A 27,636-nucleotide genomic window follows, 5' to 3' on the forward strand; every position below is an offset into this window, starting at 1 on the left:
GAATCTAAGAAGTCCACTTTATTACATAGCTAAGAATGTGAGAAAACTCTACAACTCGTACACTACGAAGGTATTTTAAGAAATGCTTTAACCTAATATCGGAGAATTTAACTTCAAAGTAGAATGCAAACAAATGTTGCTTGCCTTCCAAGGCACTATAGTATAAACATAAAAGATACAGATGCTATATATTTAACAAAAACAACATAAATATTGTTAATCTAAGTGACAAAACAGCGCATTTTCTTCCATTACAGTCCTTAATTTTAAAAATGTTAGTTTTATTCTCAGTCATAACATGTAATACAATGACAATACAAAACATTCCTTTAGTGACACCTACTCAGAATATGTCCCTGTTATGCTAGCATAAGTACTCAAAACACCATGAAAATTCTGCTGCATTATGCAACAGAAGTTTGGCTGTCTTCATTTCTGATAAAACTGTTCCTCACAGACATGACTCTGCAAAGTCTGAATATTATCCAGTTTGAAATGCTCCTTAGAAGACAAGGTACTCGCTGAATTACATAAATTTAACATTATACTATTAGTTTTTAAAATAAATTATCTTTCTCAAATATAAATAGTGTCAGATTCCGCAAAAAATATTCCTTTTTTAACCCTTGTACCTGGAAAAGTTCCAATGCAAAGTGAATTTAAACACTGTCTTATTGCTAGGAAAAATAAAAAATAATAATAATTAAAAAACTGTTCAAATGGCAAAGAACATAGAATTGTGCTAACCTGAGTTTTAAATGAACTAATACTGAACTTACAAAGGAAAAAAAAAATCTATTTATTGCTCAGCCTACCTTAAGAAAATGAAAATATGAAACCAATCCATATCAAACAGATTTCACATGCACTTCACTAAAAAAAAAATATCAGTATTAATTCATAAAACTGGTTCTTTGGCTGACTGAATGTGATGTAGTAGTTGATTACAATAGACTGGTGTTCGATGCTTATGTATAACCACTTCAATTTCTCTCACAAGCAGTTCTGGATATAAAATGCTCCCTTCTTTTAAAGCATCTGTAAAACAAAAATATGGTTTATAAAACATTAGCTGCTCTGGCTTTCTCTGCTCAGGTTCCCTCAAAGTAGCTGAAACCTAACCTGGAAGTTTTCTATAAGCTGAGCAATCATGAAAAACTAATTCCCCTCTCATTTACTTAAGTCTGTATTTTGACATCTTTATGCTTGAACGCATAAACCAATACACCAATAAATTCCACAGAATCTATTAAGAGATAGGGTATGGTCACATCCTGCAGTGGTTAGTGTCTACAGTCCATATACTGTTTACTGTCTATACAGGGTTCTGATACATCAGATATGCTCATATTCCGACTCTAGTGAGTACCAGATAAAACATTCTGCATACAGCTAAAAGGCCTGAGCTTGTACTCACTGAAACCAAAGGAAAGTTTCCAGTGATTCCAGCCTGCTAGGAGTAGTCCCTAACTGTAAGAGTTTTCAAGTGTTACATGAAAGTAGCATTCTTTGTAAAGCACTGTCAAAAATATGTATGGCTGAAGGTCTTACCTAGGACTGCATTTTGAGTATCTTGATCTTGGTCATCCAGATGTACCAACAGTTCTTGGTACAGAAACTCAATATTACTTTTCATTACAGATTTCATGTCACTGTCCTTTACACATTTAAACCAATTAGTTAAGGTGCGAGCAGCTGCCAGTCGTACATCATGTGAAGCATCATCCAGACGCTTTAAAACTTCTGAAAAGGAACAAATATATAACCATCACTACTAACAGAGAAGTTATGTTATTTTTATTTCAAAACACAAATTTATTTTGTAATCACCAAAATTGTTGTTGCATTTATGACATATTTCTGTATTTTGAACTTGTGGAATACATGAAGTATATTCTTCCTAAAAGCATGCATAGGATGGTTATTGGATTGTTCTTTAAAAGTTAATTACGTTGTCAAAATATTAAAATAAATGTATGAAATTATTTAGATTAGTTGGCTACACTCTACCTACATACCAACATCATCCTAATAAGCTTTACAGAAAATACCTCTATTTGACATTATAGCACTCTAGATTAGGGGTTTCTTCTTTTTTTTTTTTTTTTTTTTTTTTTAAACCAACCCCACACAACATGGAGAATGATATGACTACCATTTATAGAATGCATTACTGTTCTACTTTCACTATAGTTACCACATTATTTCACGTAGTCTAACCTGGGAAGCAAGGCAGTGAAATACTGGGTAAGCCTCGGAGACAACAGTACTGACTCAAGTTCCATCTAGTGGTCTAATGTATAATAACATCGGGAATAATTTAGCTCAGTTCTGCTCAGCTGGTAGCAAGGGCATATAAAAATGACAATAGCATATCAACAACAGAATACCTCAATAAAATGAAATGTTGCAGTTGAAAAGCTAGCACAGAAAGGGCCTACAAGAAGCAAGTGCTGTTGGAGTCACACTTAGCACCTTCTCAAGTGTGCTAACATCTTGATTCTCTAAAATGCATACCTGTACTTTATATACTTTATGCAGTCTCACTTTGCAATATCAAGTCACGTCTTCATCTCTGCAGGATTAAGATGTTAAATTGCCTCTCATATACAAAACTGTTGCTGACCGTATGATTTTGCCCAATCTACTTTTTCCACTTCCTTAATATCTATAAAATTACTTTGGGGGTAAGTACCCAAATATTTAAAACACCAGATAAAAGAACAGAGAAATAACACTAAAATATGTTTATAGGAGTAAAATAAGCATGTCTGAAAAACCAAGTCAACATGAAATCTACACCTGCTTTTACCTGAAATACCCGTTTAAAGTCTTTTTTGCTCTTTATGTAGGATTTAAGCCATTTGACATAACAGACTTGTCATTTCTTAGTCTGTGTTAGTACTTTCATTGCTACCAGCTGCAATGAAACTGCAGATGAGGTGGACAACCTTAGGAGTGAATCCTAAAGCTACACAGCAAATCTGCCTACTGCTCCAGAACAATGATTTTTTATCATTACAAACAAAGCTTCAATGACACCAGGAGAAAAAGTAAGTGTAATTCTTCACTATGAAGACATGCCTCCAACATAAAACCCCTACATTCTTACACTTACCTGGGTAAGTCTTGGTAAGCTGGTCTTCATCAAACTGCCTCCCACAGACTTTTAAAAAAACACCAACAATACAGCAACCCATCAGTCGACTAATTTTAGAGTCTTCATCCATGGCAGCAATAATTTGGGGCATTAGCGCATCTTTGACTTTCAAGATCTAGAATTAACAAGAAAAGCATAAGAAGAACAGCTTTTCAGTCACTCTAAAACAATATGCTTATTGGTTACATCAGTTATCAATTGATCTGACAGATACTGGCTTGCACAATTTAAAAAGATAAAGTTACCTATAATTATACCTGAATCTCTTGACATTACACAGCATCGTTTTTGCCTCTAAGGAAGTTTGGGAAATGAAAATCCACCAATAGAACAGCCACTTCATGAATACTCAGTATATGTGCATGAGTTTTACATTATCTGTAAAAGCTTTAGACTTGCTCGTCTTTTTATTAAAAAAAAACAAAACATGGCAAGACTTTCAGTAATTTGGAGATGAGGATTATATATATGTACCAGTAGATGGTGCTCTTATTCTAAAAGGAAGCTTTCAAATAAAGATTACTTTAATACAACATTTTTAGTGAGTTTCCTTATTTGACTTTAATATGTACATTTCATATACATTACTGCAAAAGGGTATTTAGGCCCCCCACCGATTCAGAAAAACATTTAAACACAACAGTAGTCTTTGATGTTGTTTTCGTGTATATGAAATCAACCAGTTTCATGTGTTTAAGCATTCTGTTCAATTAAGGTCTGTTATAAAGGCAATAAAGACTATATGCATTTAATAATATTTTAAGTATTTTTTTTTTTTTTAAAGTGTCCTTACATTGAACATTTTCCCTTCCAAATGCCATTTTTGCTAGCAAACAAGCTTCAAAAACCTCCTCAGATTCAATTAATCCTTGATCACTACAGCACCTAACATTTCTTTAAGCATACTCCTTGCCAGCTCTCTATTTCAGTTTCTATAGATACCCTTCAGGTTCCATCTCAACTCCTCCTGCCCTTTCCAGGAATCTTTTAGATTTTTTTCCTAAATGGACCTGTGGGCTCCAAGGCAACCAGACAAGTTGTCTTCACCACATTACACAAAAGCATGTACTGGCTAGCTCCAGTGCTGCTCCGCACGTACTGGCTAAAGGGCCAGTTATGTCAAGGGCCTGAGTGTCTGGTGTCTCAGAACTGGCTTTATGCTAGAACAGATCTACAAAATTTCATGATGGCAAGTTCTACAGCACACCATACAGCAGGTCTCAGGTCTTTTATCAGGGTATCATCGTCTCCTCACTTCTGATCATTTCAGTTATTAGCACTCAGTTGCAATTAATTTTATTACGAAAACTATACATCCACCTGAAAATCCTACTTACAATAAGGATTTATGCTTTTTTTTTTTTCCTTGCATTTATTTTGCTTTCCTGCCTAATATTTCAAAGTACACTTGATGAGAAAGAGAGAATTTACCTCTTCTGGTGAAAGTGTTTCACAGTGAATTAGAGCCCAAAGGCATGATACAGCTGTAGTGCGGATGGCAGCTGCTGTTCTTCCAGCATGCCACTGCAGATTAGGAGCCAGAATGTCTTTTATCACAATCTCAAGGTAGCTAGGGAACAGCCTGGAGCCAAAAATAAGAAAGCAAAATAAAGGTTCATGAGAAAGTGGTAAAGAGACTGACAGGATGTAAAAGAGAATTTTCTGTCATAGAATCACAGGCAGAAAAGGGCAAAAAAAGACCAAAAAAAAAAAAAAAAAAAAACAAAAAACTTATAAGCCAACACAATTATAATGTATGTGATAAGCCTTTCATAACTTAATTTTTCAAGGCAACATTTAAACAAATGCCTAACATTCATGGAAAGGGGAGCCTAGACTTTCTTCCACTTCAGACGATGCCCTTGACTCACTGTGTTATCTTGGTAAACTACTTACCTTCTCTGTCTCATTTTCTCCGTCTGTGAAGTAGAGATAACACTCCATGTGAATGCTGTGGGGATTCATTAATATTTGTAAGGCCCTTTGAGACTGTCCAATGAAAAGTATTCACAATGTGGAAAGTATGAAAGCTATTGATGAGACCCCAACTACTGATATTGCAGGGAGTCTACCCAGAATACTTCAGCTTTCCCTTGGCTCAGAAACTTGTCTCCCTCAAGGATGTGAGGTCTGTAGGATGTTTTAGTGGTGCCAGTCCCAATAGCAGTTTGCTTTCATTACAAACATACAAATCTGTGATGTTTCTGCTGATGTGTTTTCCTGATCCTCTATTGAATGCATTGTTACAATACTAAAAGCTGTTGCAAGAATCAAAAATTGCAAGAGGCAACATTCCCTCATATCCATTTAATTTAATCTCAAACAATTTTAAATTAAGAGAGAAAGATATAAACCTTACAGGCAAATTTAAAAAGACTTTTCTGCATCAAGAAAGCCATGTCTGCCTGGCCCGTCAGTAGATAATTAAGGCTCTGGTTATTCACTTTGCCTCTGTGCCTTAAAGAGCAGCTGGCAACGTGCAAAACAGATTGACTATTAACAGGCTAAATCTACCTTGACTCACATCCCACTCTATTCAGACTTCCAGCAGACCTGGACTGCAGCCACCTGAGTGCAAAACAGCACATTACCACCCTGGTGCTTGACAGAAAGGGAAGAAGCTGTTGCTGATTTTCTAAGAGTCCTACAATGCCAGGATGAGTAAGTGGCTCCCACAGAGATGTGCCAAGCCACAGGAGGAACGTAACAGGCAGATGTTGACAACAAACAATTATTGCTAAGTACCTTTTAACTTATTTTTTTAAAAACACAAACAAAATTAACAACACAAAATCATCCAGTGATGATAAAATTTCCCACAATAATATTTTATCAATGTATTCACAAATGTAATTGTATTTACTTTGTTCCTTTAACTACCCTTTACCTGCTGCAGTTAGACCGTGTCACTAAAATATGACAAAGTCTGCCAGACTTTAGTTGTCTACTGCACATACACAAAACTGACAACCTCTTATCTTCTACATGATGAAAATATGTGTATCTGGCTGCTGCTTAGTCACCTGGCTACAGAAAGAACTCAGAGAGTTCTTGCTTCTTGTCCAGCAGATGGCACTTATGATTCAGTAATAACAAGAAATCTGAAGTCTCATTAGACACATCTGAATTTGTCAAAAACCTTTAGATTTACTATTTTAAACACATTCCTGAGAGTGAATAATTTTCCATTCAAAAAGTTGCCAAAAAAATGTAACTAATGATCGCCATCATTCCAAAGCAGCTCCAAAGCAGTTCTGGGCTATCTGATCAGTAGCTGCTTCTGTTCTTAATAAAACCTTCTATTAAACTGTAAAGAAAAACAATCTGTCAAAACACAGAGGTAAATTCCATCAGCATTATGTTAACCAGAATGCTATGCTATTTGTGAGAAGTCTTGTTCTACTGCTTTGAAATAGAATTAGTAAAGCAATACTTGGCAGTTATCTGACACAATAACGTCAGACTCAAACAAAATTAGATGACCATACAACTGTGTTTAGTAGAGTAACTGAAACCCTTCCTATCTAAACTGTTAAAATGTTTTAAGGAGCTGAACAAATTACTACCAGCAATGAATGTGACTGTGTAATCAAAACTTATTATTACTTCACTGCCCTATCTCTCATGACCATTAAGATGTATTTTTTGCTGTTGCTAATGCAATTAAATTCTCCTCTTTACATTTTCAAATCTTACTGTTGTAAATCTATGTAACTTAATTTTAAATGTGAGCTATTTCCATGGAAGAACATATTTGTGCTATTTGTATTCAGTGAGTTGAGACTTTATTTTAAACTGGATAAGAAACAACTAAAATGTAATCTATGCACATAAGAATATGTAGTTCTTATACAGATATAGAAGGCAAGCCATGGAATTACACTAAAATTGCTAACCCCATTTTATGGACTTATATAATTAAAATGGAATGAAATTTATTTATTTTTTTGTGGTTGGCTTTCACAGCACTGCTGCACTTGGCTTCATGCATTTGTGGTTTGGTGGTTTAGTTGTTGTTTTTTTCCTAAACTTAATATCCTAAATCTAGGTAATTTGAAACAAAATTGGATTTGCTTTTACAAACCAAAAACTCCAAAAATGTTTTGTAAACATCTATTTAAATGCAAGATCTTTATATGTTACTTCCTCCAGTAAAGCATTTGATTTTACAATGCTAAGTAAGATCAAAACTTCAAAGTGCCATTTCACTACCTCTACTGCTTTTTAGTTTCTGAAGATAAACCTACTGGTAAAATTCATTGCTTTGGTCTTGTTCTCAGAGGACAGAGAGACTCATTATGAGCTATGCTGGGCCATCCTTAGCCAGGAGTCATTCTTGGTACAAACAGGTCTATTAACCTTACTGGATGTATCTAATCTTGACAAAAGGTCATTCACTCATACTGCCTGGAGCTAAGCAACTTCCATCATGGCTATCTGTGGATGGGCAGTGTGATGTGTGGCTCTATTTGCTGAGTATACTACTTTGAAACATATTCTTCTATTTTTTCCAATGGAAATTGCCCTTTTTTGTGAATCCAAGTGAAGCTAATAACAAAGCGGGTTTTTCTTCTTCCGTCCTTTGGTTCCATTATTTATAGAAATGACAGGGTTGCACAGAAAAGATTTTTTATTCATCCTATTTACTTTGACTATTGCTCAAATAAAATAATACTCCTTGATGAAATTTACCTTGTGGTCCTCCACTGATGATCTCTCTCTACCAGAAGTACCTGCGTGCCCTAAGAGAGTCAGGACTCTGTAGCATGCTCTGTAACGTACCTGTCATACTGCTTGGATGCTTTCCATAGACCAAAATGAGAGGCAGAACACAGAATTAACCCCCCCCCCCGGTCTTCAAATTCTATTCTGCTGTAAGCTATAATGTTATTTTTGAGGTGAAAGAGCAGGACACCAAACAACTGCATCTGACACCTGATAAGGATCTGAATATTGGATCATGAAAATATGTAAATGGATAACAAAAAATACAGCACAAAAGCTTTCAGTTAAAAAGGACAGCTTCATTACATTGCCTCTTTCATACTAGCTCAGAAACTATTAGGGGATGTGTTAGCAGAGTTTCTTCAGCTTATGGGGAACCCCACAGGAGGGTTCTTCTGCCCATACCCTCCACTACCCTCCACCCCCCATTTTAGGATGGAGACCTGCAATAAACTAAATATAAATCTAAAAATGGCAAAAATATGCCTACATTCATCACATGGCCTTAAAGAATCTGTATGAGGGTTCAACGTATCAGGATGCCCACTGAGTGCCTATTTGCTCATCAGAATCACGAAAAGCTAAGTATGACTGACCATTGCTATCAAAGTACTGTTAGGAAGAATGCTTCCTATGATAAAATAAAAAAAAAAAGAAAGAAAAAAGAATATTAAAGAGTTAAAAATGAAAAAAAAAAAGACGCAGACCATATCAGAATGCATTTACATACTAAATGCAGCAGGCTCTGGGAAATGTGGAGTTGATGCACTTTATGTATTCAGGACAACTTTGCAGAAGAGTTTTCACTGCTAGTAGGGCTAAATTAATAATGACAAAGGGCCCAACTGCTGGGATTGTTATAAATGGAGGGTTTTAAGACACATGGTAAATTATAGTTAGACTGTCTTTGTAATGCTTAAATACTGCAAGCAACAGGAGACTTCCAGCATCAGTCACTGAGAGTAACAATAATTCCTTCCCAAACATTTAGTTAAATCCTTTTTAAACACCATGCTATACCACAATTTTTAAATGGCCATATTTTTCAAGTGTTTGATTGTTTTCTTACCATAGCTACAGGCAAAGTTTGAGGCTTTAGGAGTTGGCTGGAATGGAACAAACAAACAAACAAAAAATCCTCTCTTTCCTAAGAATCCCCATCTTAGCTTTCAAATATATATTCTTTCCAACTATAGTACTTTCTTTATTTCTTAAACTATCCAGATCTTCATGAAATCCAGTTTTATTTATTCCACAGTGACAAAGACATGAGAATTATAGTGGAAGAAGTCCAGACTTCAATTTTCATACTTTTTATTTCTTAATTATTGCCTTTGCACGCCCCTTCTGAGCATTGTTAAAAAATACAGCAAGAAAAATATGCTACAGAATATGGTGGGAAAGCCTTTCTTCTCCCACACATGCTAACATGGACACAATTATAGGGGTTAAATAACTACCATGGTCATTATTTTTTAATGCTACTTTAGTGTTCAAATGGCTGTGTGAAATTAGAACTCTACTTACCCCTGAGAATTGACGGTTTCATTTGCTTTCTGGAGCAACTGTGATAAAACACTGAAAAGTTTTAAGCGCATCTGGGGATCTTTGTTTGGCTGAAGGCACGTCTTAAGAATGAGAATAAAGTCATCAAGAGCTTCACCTATGACAGGACCTAGAAAAAGAACATGCAATACCTATTTTGGAGCAGAAGTTCTATTTGGATGTTTAATATCAGGGTACTTAAAAAAAATTGTAACATGCTTGGTATTAAAGTACTATTTAACTTTCCACTCTTGCATGGCAGCTGTTGATATATCCATGTTACATTGTACTAGGCAGTGTAGAAATACCTAAGCTAACTCTCCATGCACTCAGGTACCCACAGGCAGCATAGTGCTCCCTGAAGACTTCTTTACCCCGCATCTCACTTAACTGTTTTGGTTCTGCTGTGCTACAGTGTATTATGTAGCATATCAATGACATCTGCTACCTGCTGGGACCCGTGCAGTATGAAACAACAGTCTGGGTGGATTAACGCATTTGGGGCGGACTAATGCTGTTTGCTATGTAGCTCTGAATGCTTGAGACTGTGCACAAAGTTCTGGTTTTATAGAACTTAATGGCAAATAATACTGAAGCTGGTATAATAACTGTGAAACCACGCCGAATAGCAGAATTGGTTGGCTTCTTTCTTCTTTCAAGTTTTTCCACATTTGGCATTAAAGGAAAAATGTTCATGACTCCCAGAGGCACATGAAAGGGCATGTTTGAAAGGGTCGTCCTCAAAACTTGGATAATAAAATTATTGCAGTTGTATTATTCCTCCATGTTTAAATGATGATTACTTGCATTTTACAAGAAAATCTAAAATACGGTGATTTCTTAGAAGGTACTATTTGAAATAAAAATACTTTCCAAACTCATTCCCTAGTCTGATAACGTTTTCACATCCTATGATGAATTCTGTTTTTACCACTAACCAATAAAAAAACAAAGCCCAACTTGTTATCCCAACATCTGAAGAAATGATTTTGTCAAACGAGGAGGAAGTTTCTACCATTCTCCTTGATATCGATTAATAACGACATGGTTTTAAAGAGGAGTATGTGTAAACCATACACATGCATTATTCTGCAAGCTGCTTACTGTAGAATGCTCCTTCTGCTCTGTTTGCTATAAAATGCTTTCCCCTAGGAACTTCTTCAGCTTCACTTTCTTGTGATGCACATTCCATTCAACTCCAGTCACTATGAAAACCCTCCCAGAAAGAGACACAACGCTTCGGCATTTCTGATGACAAGAACATTCGCCACATGTGAAATGCACAGATTGAAGCATTCAAGAATCCAAAACAAGTTCAACAGCATTTAATTATATCTGAAAATTTAATGATTAAAATTAAAAAAATAAATTAAAAAAATCAAGCGAACTTCAGTGTCTAGACTTAAGAAACACAGGGTGAATGTTAAGCTGCAGTTTGCTGTATCTCCATGCCAACAAGTAGGTCTCTATTTTCTTAATGTGTATTCAAGATACATTGCTTCACGTGAGTTCTGAGGAATTTTAAGACACTTATTATATCAAACTGATAACAGCAACTCAACAGATGGAAAATAAACAAAATAATCTACATAGCTAATTTCAATGTAAGCATACATTCCTGAAAAACAGTAAAAAATGAAAATTTAAAATAAGTAAACCTGATTACATTGATCAAAAAATAACATTATGTGTGGGAATGAAAAGAGAAAAACAAACAAACAGAATAGCTCTAGGAGATGCTGTGTCAGACAGAAAACACAGACAATAGCATATAACCAGTGTGGGATGCAAGCCAAAATGTTTGCCCAGACATTTTATGATTTATTTGCCATTAAGGAAAACAGAGACAACTGTCTAGAAGTTCCTCAGTCACGGGATGAAGAGTGCAAATCTACAGAAAAGTTGGCTTCTCAGAACTTGCACTGAAAAAACTTTTTGTTCTTTCTAAAGATGAAAAACAAACAAAAAAAGTACTTATACTGGTTGATGCACAAACCAGTGAGTGGGTGCTTCATATAGGTTTGATGAGGCCTTTTTTTTTTTTTTTTTTTAGGTTCAGGTATTAAATGCAGAAGGTAACAGTTCCTTAAAACATATCTGTCCATGTTTATCTGTTTGCAATATGGATACTAGTAGCCCAAGTCACTGCATACATTCCTGCTTTAACCAACAGAAAGGAAAAAGCAAATAAACAGAATAAAACATCTTAAAAAGGGTGCCCAGGACGAAAAACTGCCTGTCACTGCCTCCCTTGCCTGCAAACGTAATCAGGACAGCTGTGTCAGAGGTATGTTCACTGTGGAGATCTGAAGTTAGCTGAAATGTATGCTAGAGTGTTTCACTAAACCCTGTGTAGTGGTGCATTGGAGAACATACGTGTGGAAAGGGTTGTACAGAGAAGCGTCTTTTATAAGATAAGGAAACAGATGGAAAAAGCAGATACACTTTTAGATACCATAAGCTTTTTTAACTTTTCATAACTTTTCATCTCCCCATAATCCTCACCGGTTTCATTTACCCAAAAATATGCTGCTTCTTAAGTGCTTTTGGTAGGCTCCTTGCAACCAAGGAGTCTTTTGGAATTTGAGCAGCTTGAATGTTTTCACTTTGGATTTCATTATACTTGTGAAGCTTCTGAATATTACACTATTCATTATAAAACACAACGTGTTTGCAGGCTACCAAGATTATTACTTTATTATTATTATTTTTTAACTGGATGAGCCTTCAAACTACTAAATAAGGCATACCTGAATGATTTGCGATGACATCTAACTGTAATATTTCTGAAGAATAGCAGGTCCAAGAATCATGTGATACTGAAACCCATTCCAAAAGCTGAATTATATGTTTTTTGTAGAGACAAAGAAAATTATCCAATTGCTGCACGTCGGCTAATGAACACACTGTTTCTTCTGCCTGTTAAAAATAGAGATGAGATACTTCATCTTAACTGGAACTATATATATATATATCTGTATGTGTATGTATATATTTAAAGGCAAAACTTTTAAAACCCTGTTTATACTATGAGAAGGGAAAGAACAAGAAGATTTCCATAGTTTCAATTTGAACAATCAAGACTGATATATAGTGTCTGCCTATAATAAATCCTTTAACTCTGATTTTAAGACAAATATTTGTCCTGATTTCAAAACAAAATCATAAAGAACACAACAATGTAGTAGCAAAATAAAAGAATTGAATCCATTTGAAAACCTATCCAGACACTAACCAAATATAAACCAGTTCTTATTAGTTTTAAAGATGTAGTGATTTTTTCCTAATTTAACAATGCTTTAAAACATGTTCATAAAGACAATTTCCCAAACTCACATCTAGGAGGCTGTGGCAGCTTGCAAAAATTATTGCTGCTACTGTTTGGAGAGGACATGGTACACCCTTTCTCCAGTGCCTGTTTTATTTTTCTTCTTTCCTTTTAAAAAAAAATAATTAGGCAAAATGCTCTATAAAATTTCTCTAAGAAAGTGTTTATTAGCATGCTGAAAGCAGCATCTATAGTATTAGTGATTTCAGTGGACAGTGAGTTAAGAATAAGGAGCAAGGAACAATCAGAACAACCACTGAGAAATAACCTATGTTGTTAGTGTGGTCTCCAGTTCTAGAAGTGAAAGAAATAGTACAGCACTATGGGTGACACCATTTGTCTCTAAGTGGTTCAGTACAACTACAAATTGTAGTCATATTTTTAATATTTTCAAACTGAACTCAATAGCACAAGTTAGCTGAAACATGGAAGCATTCTGACAGACTGTCAGACAATGCAGAATAACTTGTAGGTAAAATACTCAATTTCTGTAAATAAATTGGAAATACATGACAACATGACAAGACAGAAACCCTTCTCCATCAAGGACCCCCCCATCTGCAATACCTTTCTTTTATTGAACAAAATACAAAACAGATATAAAACACTGCTTCATTTCGAGACAATTTAAAATATACTATTAAGTAGTTTCATTACTGCAATAGAAAATAGGAGAGATCAAATTAAATATGCCAACAGATTGATGCATGTCTTCCCATTCAGAAGGGTCTCATAGTTAAAAAAAAAAAAAATAGCAAGGGTGATTTTCTTTACTATGTTTGAAGCTAGCAAGTTTAATGATGCATTATTTTCATGCTTACAGTGAATACGTGCCCAAAGAAGAAGGAAGACAGCACAAGACAGTGGCACTGAAACAAAGCCTTACCTTTAGGTCACCAGGTACACCACTGAGAAGCTCAATACACGCCTGACTAACATCTGATACAGCTCAGTCTATTTGGGGCTGTAAATCATACTTCTCATCACAATACCTCATTGCTCAGTTGGTGGTCCTGATCTTTTTCCTTACCCCAAGCAACTAGAAACACTGATGAACACAGAGCAAAACGGCCAATCAAGCAAGTAGAAGACTGCAAAACACAATCAGATCACTTCAATTGTGGCCTCACATCTCTGTGATCTTCTGTGTTCTTATATTAAAGTCTGAAATGAAGTTCTATAATGAAAAATTTTGAATAATTTATTCTTACACTCAAAATCTTTTGATTCTGAATGCAGGCTTCTCTTCTGAACAACAAATTTATATTCATAAGGCTTGATGTAATACATTTGTTCTACATGTTCTTTGAGTATTTTAACATGGACTTCTTGCCTTCTGCAAGTTGAAGTTTCAGAATACCCAGTAGCTGGGAGAACAAACAAACAAACAAACACCAACAAACAGCAAGCTGTGTTTGTAACAGATTTATATATTGCACTTACGTAATCTCTTTGCCAGATTCTGTCTAGCTGAAAGAAAGGCTAATGAGAAAAAAGGTTCTCATCCAAAGTACTGTCAACTTTAAAAATCATTTTTAACTGCAGGAACATCCTAAACCTTGAATAATATTTGAAGATTAACTTTTCCATATATGAAAATCAGGATTTACCTCTGTGAAACTGCTTTCTTTGTAGGAGTATGAATCCATAAGTTTTTAAATGGACATTGCTGACTTCATGGACCATTTTAGGTCTAAATAGACATGATGCTGGAAAACATACCAGATCAATCTGTCTGAGGTTTACTTGGACAGATTTTCTCTTTAAAAACAAAACAAACAAACAAAAAAGGCCAAAAACGAAATCTCACTCTCACATTGGCTCTTCATGAGACAGATCTTAGTGCTGTACCTCTCTGTCCTGCAAAGTCTGTTCAATGCTTGTTTCAAGCTTGTTCCATTTTACTTCCTTCAGATTAGTTTTCTATGTGCATTGTCTCCTTGGAGGCAGCCTGTCAGCTATAGGACCATAAATACTGATGATACACAGGCCTTTGGAATATCATGCCTGGGAGCAAGAGAAAGGAAGTAGAATAGCCATCACATTTAAGGAGCACATTTGAAAAAAAGACAACTCGCACAGGTCATGATTATACTGCATGAGGATGGCTTGCTGATTTATGTGATATTTAGCTCGGGGAAGTAAGAGGAAGAGAGAATTAAGAGGGTGAGATAATGTTTAGCCAAAATGCTCATCTCTTATCAGGGCATCTAGAGATGTCCTTGATTTTAAAGCATTCCTGCAACAAGTTCTGGTCGAAGGTAAAAAGGTCAAACACTGTAAAATGAGTCTGATGTGTGCCTTAATATAGAAAAAAAATATCACTTTTTTTTTTTTTTTTTATGGACAGTGGCACTCTTGATCTGTAGGTGAATTCTTCTTTAATGATAAAAAGAAAAAAAAAAAAAAGAGATATGAGACCAGCTTCAGAGTTCTGTATTGTATGTTTTAACTAACATTACCCAGCTGACAGCCACTACATTTTCTGGTAATCTCCTTTCACTACATCAGTGTTTTTCACAATTTAGTCTCACTCTTCAAACTTATCTTCATCTTGAAGTCAAGTTCTCTCCAAAGACTGCATTTCCCTTTACAAGCATCCCATTCATGGGCTCTCACATTGGGATTTTTGTCATTCAAGTCAGAATAGTTTACTAAGATAGTACCTTTAGAAGAAAGACTCCTGCCCCTCTTGCCCCTGCATAATATCAGACACTAAAATAAAAGTTATCTAGTGTAATAGTTCTCTTGATTATCATCAAGCCACCTGTTAATACGTTAGGAAACTATGCAGTGAAATACTGTTTCTAGCTACAAAGTTATTCAGAACCATCTTTAGTTCTCTTCCCTTTTTAGGTGTGCTACCGATTTTTTTCCTGGCCATTTATGTGCTTGTGTATATAACCTAGTGTTAACAATAATCCAGTGAGTTCTATCCACCAAAAAGAATAAGCAGCAACAGTTCAATCAGCACCAACAGCATGCCCAAAGCTTTGCAGAACGCAGGGATAAGTACAAACTCTTTAACATCTCCTTTCCTAAACCATTACCTTAGCTATAACATCCGCTTAAGTAAAGCATTCTCCTAGGCCAATTGTAGCCCTCACCAACTGTGAGCTTCCCATGCTCCATTAACGTACTTCAGGCCATCTATTCTGAAACTCTACCAATATTTGTGAATGTGTTCATAGTTAAGGATTTCTGTGGTTTAATGCCTAACAGCAAGACAAAGAAATATGGCTCTGTTTAGACAAAATGCTTTACCAACTGGAAAAAAGAGAAGCACAACAAAATACTAAACCAGTAATTGCTTACCTTCTCTTTAAGGTGCTGAGAATTTGGTGTTGCCATTACTGTCACCAAAACTTTCAAGAGCTGCAAGCAAATTTCTTTGCAGTCTTCCTGGCACACTTCAATCAATGCTTCTACACAACAAAGCAATTGTTCCATATAAAATACCTATTTTTAATAAAGAAGTAAGTTTATTATGTTTGTTAGAAAATATAATATTCATTTTAAGGGAGAGATAAGGAAAGTGACAATAATAAAATATGAGTGTTGTATAATCTCCTAAATTGGTAACATATTGATCATTTTGTGTTAGTTCATTTGATGACCTACATTCTACTTTGTATAGAACTCAACATATTCTTCCCTTGTCCTTTTAACAAAACAAATGATCCTGCTCTTAATGACACAACTGCTCCATTGTGAATAAAACATCAAAGTATTTCAGAATGCTTTCTGATAGTACTTTCTCATTCTGAAGTGTAATTTGTTAATTAATAACATATTTATTACAGCTTTTTCAAATATAATTCCATGTCTTACTATTTTGAATGGAACATTAATAGTTAAGTAAATAAAACAAGAAAACCTGAGTGTCTGCTTTTATCTTTGCCAATTTATCTCGTTTGTTGCAATATAATGCCTGTTATCTTGATCCAGCTAATATCAATGGAAGTCAATATTCCTGTCAGTCAGTTTGCAGTAACTTCTATGATAAAGTACATCTGATAATCCATGAAGCTGTCAGACTACATTTAACTAACAGAAGGGGCCATTGTTATAAATTTACTTCCAAAAAATAAATCAAGTCTAGGAATAGGTTAGTTATAAATGTTATTAATCTCATGGACATGGTCAATCCTTAGCTAAACAGTGTCTATGCAGCATTTACTCTCTGAAATAGAGAAAGATTGTTTTCCAAGACCAAAGGCTAGAACAATTCCACAATTCCACCAAATGCTTCAGCTGCAGATGAATGTGTCTACTGTATATAATGCCAAATGGAAATGGTGAGCTTAAGACCTCATAGCATTTTGCAGATATACTTCAGGGAATTGTGATTTGAACAACCAAGTTATAGTGCTTCCAGTTATATGAGTTCCTAATCATCACAGGCTTCATGGAGATTAAGGTTAATTCTCTGCATCACTGGTATATATTCCATTAGGGAAGAAACCTAATGAGGGAAGAACTTCAAATGTATATCTCACATTGGCTCAAAAAGACGATTATGCCAGATTCAATCTATACACATGGATAACTTTTTTTAAAGGGAAGTTTGCATCTGACACAAAATCAGAATTTTCTGAAGGTATCACAGTGGCCCTTTTTTGGTCATCTTAAGAATAGAGGTCTAACAAACATTTGCTGCCATGAAAGCTGGGATTTCATCTGTGGGGGAGATTTTAAGGATTCTTGTTGTGCATGTCTAGCAGATCTATTTCTAGGCCTGGGCAAGTGATAAAAAGAAAAAAAAAGAGAGAAGGAAAAAAAATAGTAAAATAAAAATAAAAAATAATCCTGGAAATTTACAATCTCCATTGCACACTGAAGAGAAGCTCTCACCTCCTTTTATAGCAATTGAGGAATATTTTTCAAATGAGAAAATGAAAATGGTCTTCAGGCTCAGCCATTAGTTAAGGGTACACTTAGGAATAAATTTCTAATTTAGATGGGCCTTCCTGCTAGATTCTAACTTAATGAGAAGCAACCAAGCTAAACAGAACATAAAACATGCTCCTAAATTTACCTGTAATTGTACTGGTACCTTTCTTTTAAAATGGAAAACAATACAAAAATTCATACTAAATAGAAACAAGAAATGACATTAAAATGGAATCTTTCTTGGAAAGCCTGACACGTCAATCACTACGGACTGTGAAAAGCTGTCAGTCATTTGATGATGATGATGATCAAAATATATTATCTTGTTTGGACTGTGAACACAAGGCGTTTGAAAACATCAGTAAAATTCTGAACCTGGATCAGCCAAGGGAGTGTACAATTAGTACAGTACATACTAGCCAGTTTCATCTCTCTTTATGATGCCTTTTCTTACTACCACCTGAAGCATTTTACTACAATTCTCAAACTTGAATCCACATCTACTGAAAGGATGCATTGCCAGCAAGTTTTCGGGAATAGTATATTTAACTAGGTGACCACAACTAGGAAAAGGGTACAAGGCGGCTCAGGGAGGACATGGAAGCTCCTGCCTTTGTCTCAGACATGCCTACAACTCCAACCTATGATAGGATAGGGTGGGTGTACAAGGGGAAGAGAGGAAAGGGAATACTTAAGGAGAACAAATGAAAAAGTTGGAGAACCACCAGTCTAAAACTTGGGACTGTTGTGTATTTTCCAATCATCCTTACCTCTTCAGATCGTTGACAAACTCCAGCTTGTGACAGCATGTTGCCCAGATCAGTCAAATGAGGCCGTAAAATTTCTTTTGGGCTACCTCGAATCACTGCAGTTAGAACCATTACACAAGATGGCTTAGGTGTTTTCTCAAAGGCTGATGTGATTAATTTCAAAGATACCTTAGGGTTGACAAACGTTCCAATCAATTCTGCTGCTTTCACACACTGAAAAAAAAAAGAACAAGAATATCTAGAGGATTTTTCTGAAAACACAAGACCATACAACATATCATGGGATTTTTCTTTTTATGATTCCAGCTGCTATTTGAAATGCCTTGTAGGCCTTTTCCATTCACTCAGTAATGGCTATATGCATGAAGAAATTTTCTTGACATGTGTTCAGTAAGCACATAATAAGGCATGCAAGCACTCTTCTCAGCAACAGACAAACTTCCATGAGAAAGTAATGTACAGAAATGAAGTGTACAACTTTCAGTGTAATAAAGTCTCTAGCTTAAAATAACCAGATGTTGCAGATTTACTGGTTTCATTTTTTTCCTCCAAATGCTGTTCTGAGGCATGCTCTCAATGCGCCTGCTACCCATTTATTAAAAGCAATAACAATAAAAACGCAAAAGGGGAATTTTTTGTCATTGTATGATATTTTGACAGGGACATTACTGATCTGGCTTACTGTGGAAGCGCTGTGGAGGATCTGCTCGCTGCTTTCAATCTCTTAACTAAAAAGGCTTAAATTACTATCTTTTCCCTGTTATATTCATGCTCTTTGATCCCGTCTCTGCCTTGCAGACACACTGGTATGCTGTATTCCACCTGAAATACCATCACACCAGAATTTACTCTCTGACTGGTGCCTAACATTTACAATCAGGTGCATGAATAAAGATACAGTCAAGTAATGCACCATTACCTGTGCAACAGGAACATTTCCTCCTAAACCCTTTATAGAGACCAGCTGGGTAATTCTTATATATCTTATTTGGTATTATTGGGTTAGGGAAAGACATTAACATTTCCCAGTTTGGCGGTTGTTCTGAAATGGGTTTTTCTGTGACAAAGGACAGAGGAGATAATCACAGTATCCTGGGAAGCAGCATCACAAAGGAGCAAAAAAGCATTCACAAACCAAGTTGCTGAATCTGAAATTTTGGCATAGGGAAGAGTAAAATTAATTTAATCCTCCTAATTAGGATTAAATCTTTTGAGAACACCTGTGAAGAGATTAGTGGTGGAATTCCAAGAAAGAGACAAGTATGGTCATAAAAAAGAAAGGGAAGACTAGGTGCTGTTGAAACACATACTTTTGATGCTATATTTACAGCACTAAGCACTAGATGGAACAGCAGGGCCATGTGGGTTTATTCTTCAGATTATTTTTCCTATCTATTTTATATTAGCAGCAGGGAACTTGGAAGAACTGCCTATATCTCCTACATCTGTCCTGGGGCATTGATTCAAAAAGAGGTGTACAGGCATTAGGAAATCAACAAGATGACTTCTGACTATTACAGGTTTATTTCTCTCTGAAATATTGATCACTGTGTGACTGGCTAAGCTTACAAGCTCACTTTTACTGTAAGGCAACATTGTTAAAGATCAGATGCTGATTCTGAAAACAGAGATGAAATGGGTGGAATAGGTAGGGAGGGATAAGAGAGTAGAAGCTAGGGAAAGAAGAGGAACAATTTAGGAAAAATCAAGGGAGGCAGACAAAAACTGGTATTGAGAAAGAGTATAAAGAGAACAAGAAGAAACTGCAATGAAAAAAAATGAATATAAAATATCATTTCAGGAATGGATTTCTCAGCCTGCATATGGCTCAAATGATAGCAGGAACCAAAAGAAAAGCTTGATTTAGGAAATCAACTACTTTGACATTGATTGGACTGCTTGCATCCAGTAAGCTGAACACATTATTCCAATTTCCCAAAACAATAAAATCTGCACCTTTAAATCAAAGTACATTTTTGTTATAAATATATATGCTGTTTTGCTTGTGTAGAGATATGAACAGATTTTTTCTAAAAATTGTAAAGAAAGTTTTTATCACCTGTCCATCCTCTGATAAATGTATTTAGTGTTTTTAACAACATATATTTTATTGATTATTATTGAACCAAATGTTGAGAGCATCAATTGTTTGATAAACTGTTAGAGAAAAAGGACGCTATCTGTTCCTTGCAAAAACAATGAAAAAAAATGATATTTTACAAGTATTATCTCAGGTATCCAGACAGTGAATATGGATATCACATGGAGTAAACATACCTCAGTATCTGGTTGGAATTATGGTTGCATTATACGGTAGGGGAAAGTAAGTCAAATTAGCTTGAAAGGGCATGACCTGCACATGTTTTTAAATGGAATTTGTTGCCCCAAGCCTTTTAGACTCTTAATCTTCTACTTATGATTTTTAAGTAGATCGTTATTAATGCTTCATGGGGCTGGCATATAAACTAAACAGTATTTAAATAACTTTATTATTGGTCTTCATACCAAAAATACAAGAATGATTTTAACATACTAAGTATAATTTTCACGTATTTTTGACATAAAATACTATTAAAACCTGATCCTGCAGTCATGGGAAATTTCCAGTGACCTAGGGGAAGGCCATCCTTCACAAGACACACTCAGGACCATAAAAATTAGGGTCTTCATTTACCATACAGCAGATATTTAGACAGAGTGTACTTACATTCCTAACTACCTCACTTTCTTCATCCAAGCATGCTTGGTACAAAGTTCTAAGCAGCAGATGCATGTGTTGTGTTATGTGATCCTCTGCATGTAGCAATAACGTATACAGAAGCTGGGAGGCTTTTATTCTTGTGTTTTCAACCCAGTCTGTTATATCATGACAGAGGCCTGGAAGAATTTTGGAGAGGTTTCTTGACACAAGTTCCCGACAACCTAGTCCTGGTCGTGTCACTAGAGAGTAAAACAACACAAAACAACAAAACATACAATCAAAAACACAGTGAAAGAAATATCAATGGAAAAAACAATGCATGCTAAGCCTTAGCAAAGGGGAAAGGGAAGAGAATTTACATGAGTATGGAACACCACACACTTTGGAAAGTGCAGCCTCAGTTTCCCTTTAAATGTTATAGCAGCACCAATGCCATTACAAGAATTAGACTGAAACCCACAAACAGAGATAAAACAGAAAAAAAAGACTCTTCTATGCAAATTCTGTGGTATCGAGTTAAATACAATTTGGAGTGAAAAAAAAAAAAAGGCAGAAGTAATAAATGGTACAAAGGACACAAACTGCATTAAAACAGTGTCAATTTTGTCCTGTAAAGGAAAAGGCTAAAGAAGTGTCTAGCAAATTAAAAGTAGACAGGGAGGTTACTAGCCAAATAACAAGTCTGCAGTACTGGATGTGTGAATAAAAACTCAAGAAAATGGCACTGAAAAAGTAAATTAAAAACATACAGTAGGAAACTAAGCATTGAAAACAAAACAACAACAAAACCAAACACACCACACACACTACGTTTTAAAACAAAACAAAACATGAACACCTCCCCTTCACCCCACCACATGAAAATCTGACTACTAAGGGTCTGCAGGCTCAGGATATTTTCCTGCATTGGCCCATATATCTACAAATGCTGAAAATGAAATGAACTACAGTAAATTGTATGAAAAATATAAAAAGCTTATGGAAATGCCTACGAAATACCTACAGCAGAAAAAAAAAAAAATTCAAACATCAGGATATGAATTGCTACCGCTTTTGTCAGTGGAGGATAACATTTTGTATTATGAAAACTGGCAATGAATAACAAAAGGTCAAATAAAGAAATCAACTCGAGACAGCAAATACTGATGGACATCCTATTCAGCCTGAGGCAAAATTTTATTTGAAGGATCCGACCATTCTTTATCATCGGTTTCTTCATTTCAGATGTTCAAATGCAGGCATTTATCCCTGTAGCAACTCCTGTCAAAGACTTCCCCGCTACAAACTGTCTGCACCTGTACCCTTAGGCAATGACTACTGCTGCTCAACGGAAAGCTATTCAGTTGCTCAGATGACACCAGGTATGAGGTCTAATTCTACTCCTCCTCTGACCTGCAGTATCTGTCATCACAAGATGAAAGCACAGGGAGGCTCATATGTCAGGTTCATTAGCTTGAGAGTTGGACAAAGATGGCTAAGTAAAATGTACTATAAACTCAGTGGAAAACATTCCAGAATGTTGAATATTTGGCTTTAAGTCAAAAGAGACAGCAACGAAGTGTTAAAATACATCATTATCATACTATACAAAATACATGCGTATGGAAGGGACACGGGGAAGAACACACATTCATCCATACACAAACTGTGGCAAGACACCACTAATTATTACTTGAAACTAAGGTATAATAGTTGCCTTGCCAAAGCTTTATGTCTGTAAGATTAGGTAGCCAATCATCCTTTCCTTTCATTTTTCTTCTCTCTTGTCACATAAAGCCTGACATATAAACACATAACACACACATGTATCACAGTCAAGCCTTGCTGCATAATGCTACCAAGCAAGTCAGTGAAATGCAGGACTGGAATGTTGCCCGAATTTGTGAAGCATATTTATTGTGCTAAGAAGATTTCAGGAAGTACATATGAATTTAATGTATGAAGTAATTGACATATGCCTATTTTAAAAAACAGTCTACATACACACCAATAAACAAAGCTCCACACAGAGATAACTAAATAAGGTATTAGCACTAAAACGGTAGCAACCCTTTGAAGGACTAGCACATAAAGCTTCTCCTTTCACTCATCTCCCTCATCTCCCTCATCCTTGCCTTCGCTAACCACTTTGATGACCTTCACTGTGTCATAACAAAGTTAGTGGTTGGAGATCTGACACTAAACTTCACCAGTTTATACACATTAAAAAAATTATCTGACAAAAAAAAAGGGTTTCTGCCATCACTAGTGGAAGTAAAAGCATTTGTTACCATTTCCAAACCCCTAAGGTACTATTACACATCAAATAGGGAAAAATATAAGAAAGGATAACAGATCAACTTGACTCTTCAAAGCTTAAGAGTTCTGTCAAACCAGTCACCATTATAAAGTGCCTCCCCTTTCATTCAAGCATTACTGAGTAAAACAATTTTAAAAGAGGAGAAAAGAAAAAGAAGAGTAATTTCAAAGGAGAAAGGACTCCGGAACCAACTGTCATGGAAAGGATTTTGCTGCTGGGTATTCTGTGATGTGATTGTCAGGGAGGCACAAGTCAAGCATGAACCTGTTCTTTCACACCAAAAGAGTTTTTGTTCTGTTAAATATGAGTGTAGAAATCAGTAAGTGACCCACTGAAATCCTCTCTCTCACCAACACCCATATGCATATTTTCTAACGTTAACTGTATGAACCTGAGACGGGAAACATGCTTCATGCTACTGCAAATGTATCATTTTTAATGCTACCTATAAATCATATGGTTGTAAAAAGTTATCTACCTGTGCTGCATAGGTTTTTTTTTTTTTTTTTTTTTTTTTTGGGGGGGGGGAGGGGATGTATAATAAAGAAAATTATTTTTTCTTTTCCTGTACTTTTCGTGTATGCTGGTAGATTGAAGTTAGCATCCTAGTGTCTTACAAAGAACTTTGAAATCATTTCATTGCAAATTTTTCTTCCATGAAAATTCTGTATATTTAGTGGTGTGACTTATTATTCAAGGAGTCAGTTCAAAGGTTCTTTCATTCTTCTTTCCTGTCATCTCTGTGCCCATTCTCCACCTGGCTGCTGGCTAATACAGAACTTTCTGCTGCTTCTACATCATTCCTTTACCTCTTTTTCAGTTACATACATCATATGTAACTCTCTCTCTATATGACTGGAAATGAAACTAAATTCCATTCATCATTTTTTCCCTGCAAGAGAGTACAGCTTCTCTCAGATCATAAACCCTTTTTTCCCCTTTTAAATACAAGTTCTTATGAGAGTTATTTTTAGAACAGTGCTAAGCCTGTCCACTCCCACCACCTCTTTCTCTGAAGATCACCTTTGCCACTGAACATTAGTCAGTATATACTACCCTTATACATTAACAAATATTACATCTTGTAATGAGTATTACACAGTTCCAGGATACAGGGATTCAAGATTTTTTATTTTTTTTCAAAAACAAACACTTTCTGTGTGACACTTACCTCCTTTGGGATAATGAGATGGTGAAACACTAAAATCCATCTTATCCTTCAGATCTTCTTCATTCTCTTTCTCCCACTGCAAACCTATCTTTTCCCAGTAAGTCCAAGCCAGTGTCCTAGGCAAAAAATAAAATAAAAAATACCATCTTGCCCCCGAAAGGAAAACATTCTAAAATAAAACCTCTGGAAAATACAACTTATTGAATTCAGCTGGAAGGATGGGAAGCATTCCTATCATTTAAACAGGCATATTAGGTTTATGTACTCAGTGGACAGAGGTCACCTCTTCCAAAGATAATTCTGTCTCTGTCTCCCCCACTGTCTTCATCTCATACTTACTTGAACACAGCATTCAAACAAATGTTACCAGAGATAATGCTATCACGAATGGGTTTAAAAACAAAACATTTTTTTTCTCCAAGCAATGCATCCATAAATACAGAAATACTTCTACATAACCCAGCTATTTAGGGGAGCAGAGAGGAAAAAAAAAAAAAAAAAAAAAAAGAGAAAAAACAGAAGGGCTCTGCTTACATATTTTCAGGAATTTCATCAGTAAAGCTTCCAAGTAACAGAGGAATCAGCTTGTGAAAATACGAGTATCTATCTCGTAGGTGCAACAACCATTCTCCAATGACAGTTGTTACAGCTTGTCGAACCTACGTGAATTAAAAAGGGAAAAAAAATGAGATTATTTAAATTAACTGGAAAAACTGGAAAAAAAACTGCTTTTGGTATCTAAGTCTTGTTAACAAGTGCTTGAACAGTCTCAGGACAAATAACAAGAACCCAGGATTTCCTCGCCTGCAGCAAGCATCTTACGTAAGTTGCAAGATACCATGCTCCCTCTTGTGTCCTCTCCCTGGCTTAGGTAATCTTAGACCATATGCTGCACAAAAACACATCTCCAAGAAGACAGGATACAGACCTAAAGCAGAATACCCTAAATTGTTGTGGTTAGTATATCTTTGAGAATGTGAGAAAAGTAAATTTCTCTGGAATTTGAACCTGTCTCCAGATGACAATTTTCTTCATTTACTATAAAAGAAGCCTAAGCTAAATAGTTGGAATGCACCCACTCCAAAAATAAAATATTTTAGTTATGGTTATGTAGCACATTTCAAAATGACTGTTGCAACTGCATCATATGAAAGGAAATTCTTCTGATGTCAAAAGAACTTAGACAGAATTGAAGACACCCTTTAAAATACGAAGGTACGTTTAAACTTCAACAGCCTGCAGAATTAGACAGCAGCTGAACAGGTCATTCACCTTGCTTTTGGATAGTTTACAATTGATCAAGCTTGTATGCAACATATTTACATACCTCATCTGAATGAATGGAAGCTGACAATTGAGGGGGGCAACAAACAAAAAAAGTGAGATTTGAAAAAAATCCAGAAAAAAAAAAAAGGAAGAAAAACCACACCTTGGGAATCTCATCAAATAATCGCTGGGCCAGGTGAGACAGAACATCATCCACAGACTTCGCATTTCCAAACTGTATCACTGCTCCAGTAGCCTGAATTACATCAACACGGACTCTGTAGTGCTGGTGTGAAATTGTTTGCATTAATGGGTTTATCAGAGATTCTGACTGCATATGGAAGTGTTCTGTAAGGGGAGAGAGAGAGAGAGAAAGAGAGAGAAAAACTTCAGGCAAGCATTTTTCAAGGTGGGTGACAGATCTTGAGCAAGATGATTTCTGTACCACTACAAACAAGCTGATTAATGTTTGCACTACAGCAGCGCTGAAGAGCAGCCCACAGGCTCCTCCCCCACACAAACACTATCACCCACATGCTGTAACTGCTCAGCATCCATCCCCCGCATGATTCTTCTCCACTGGATCCCCCAAGGTTTACAGAGTGCTCTTGTGAAAGGGTGTGTAACTGCTCTCTCATCCCTTCTCCTAGCAGCATCCCCACAACCTTCCACTGCCCCCTACCCCTCCTGGGCACCGCAGCCCCCATCAGCCCACGGCCCCCTCTTCGCCCATCCCCGGGCCCCACCTGGCACAGCCTGGGCGCAGGCCACGGCACACCTGCAGCTCTCACGCCTGACCTCGGCGTAGTGGTCCAGGAGGGTGGCCTGGAGTATGCGGACCACGTCGGAGAGGTAGGGGGCCACGGCGTCCCCGCAACGCTGCAGCAGGAGGCCCAGGAGCTGCAGCAGGGCGAGGCGCAGCTCCTCACAAGGCTCAAAGCCCTGCGGCGGGCAGAGACGCTGGGTCAGGGCCGGCAGGAGCACGGGCAGCGCCTCCCCGGGCCGATCTCCGTGGCTGAGCCCGTGGCGGAGGAGCTGCAGGGCGAGCTCCCGGCACCGCTCCGCCGCGTCCCCAGCCAGGCAGCGCGCCAGGGGCCGCACCAGCTGCGCCCCGAAAACCTCCTGCACCACGGCTGCCGGGAGCGGCCGCTCCTGCACCTCGGCCCGGATGGCTTCCAGGGCCCGCAGCCGCGCCGCTCGGCCGCAATCGGGGCCCTGCAGGGAGCTCAGGGCCCGGCTCAGGGCCTGCGCCACCTCGGCCGCCCCGGCCGCCGCCATGCTCCGCCGTCGCTAAGGAAGCGCGGCCGCGTTGCTAAGGCCGCGTTACGGCGGCGGGCGGAGCACTTTACGGCCGCCTCCGGCCGGTGTTGCTAAGGGGGGGGGGGGGGGGGCGGGGGTGGCGGGTGCTGCTCGGTGCGGCCTCGCTGCTGTGGGGGTCGGCTCAGGACCAGTGGGGGCAGCGGCCTCGGCCCCTCACAGAACCGTGGGGTGGTGGTAAAGATGGTGCTGAGGGTAGTAGCAGAGCAAAGCGGCCAGGCCCGCGGCGCTGCGCCCCTGTGGAGCAGGGAGCTTCTGGGGATCAGTCGTGGTGGCTTTGCTTTTTGTTTGTTTGCTTGTTTGTTTGTTTTTCTGGAAGTTTTTACAAGTCCTGTGAGGAGCGGCTGAGGGAACTGGAGTTGTTTAGTCTAGAGTAGAGGAGGCTTAAGGGGAGATCTTACTGCTGTCTACAGCTACCTGAAAGGAAGGTGTGGGGAGCTGGGGGTCGGCCTCTTTTCGCA

At 37.2% G+C, this 27,636-nt stretch overlaps 1 protein-coding gene across 2 annotated transcripts; it reads right to left on the minus strand.

Moving 5' to 3' along the window:
• On the minus strand, positions 1-27,162 carry DNAAF5 (dynein axonemal assembly factor 5). Of its 2 annotated transcripts, none has more exons than XM_035339776.1 (13): positions 26,605-27,162; positions 26,022-26,206; positions 25,127-25,251; positions 24,593-24,708; positions 21,129-21,361; positions 18,422-18,634; positions 16,074-16,217; positions 12,181-12,349; positions 9,413-9,560; positions 4,592-4,742; positions 3,119-3,275; positions 1,552-1,743; positions 1-1,038 (listed from the first exon to the last, which is right to left on the minus strand). In XM_035339776.1, exons 1-13 carry the CDS (start codon positions 27,134-27,136, stop codon positions 899-901), a joined length of 2,505 nt encoding a protein of 834 aa, XP_035195667.1. In that variant the 5' UTR covers positions 27,137-27,162; the 3' UTR covers positions 1-898. The 2 variants fall into 2 exon arrangements, 1 of the variants encoding a protein (XP_035195667.1); XR_004754662.1 differs by lacking the exon at positions 1-1,038 and adding an exon at positions 1,069-1,423 and having other exon boundaries at positions 1,461-1,743.
• Positions 27,163-27,636: the final 474 nt, after the last annotated feature.

The sequence above is a fragment of the Oxyura jamaicensis genome, chromosome 14 (assembly GCF_011077185.1).
Source record: "Oxyura jamaicensis isolate SHBP4307 breed ruddy duck chromosome 14, BPBGC_Ojam_1.0, whole genome shotgun sequence".
In the NCBI taxonomy this organism is placed as follows: Eukaryota; Metazoa; Chordata; class Aves; order Anseriformes; family Anatidae; genus Oxyura; species Oxyura jamaicensis.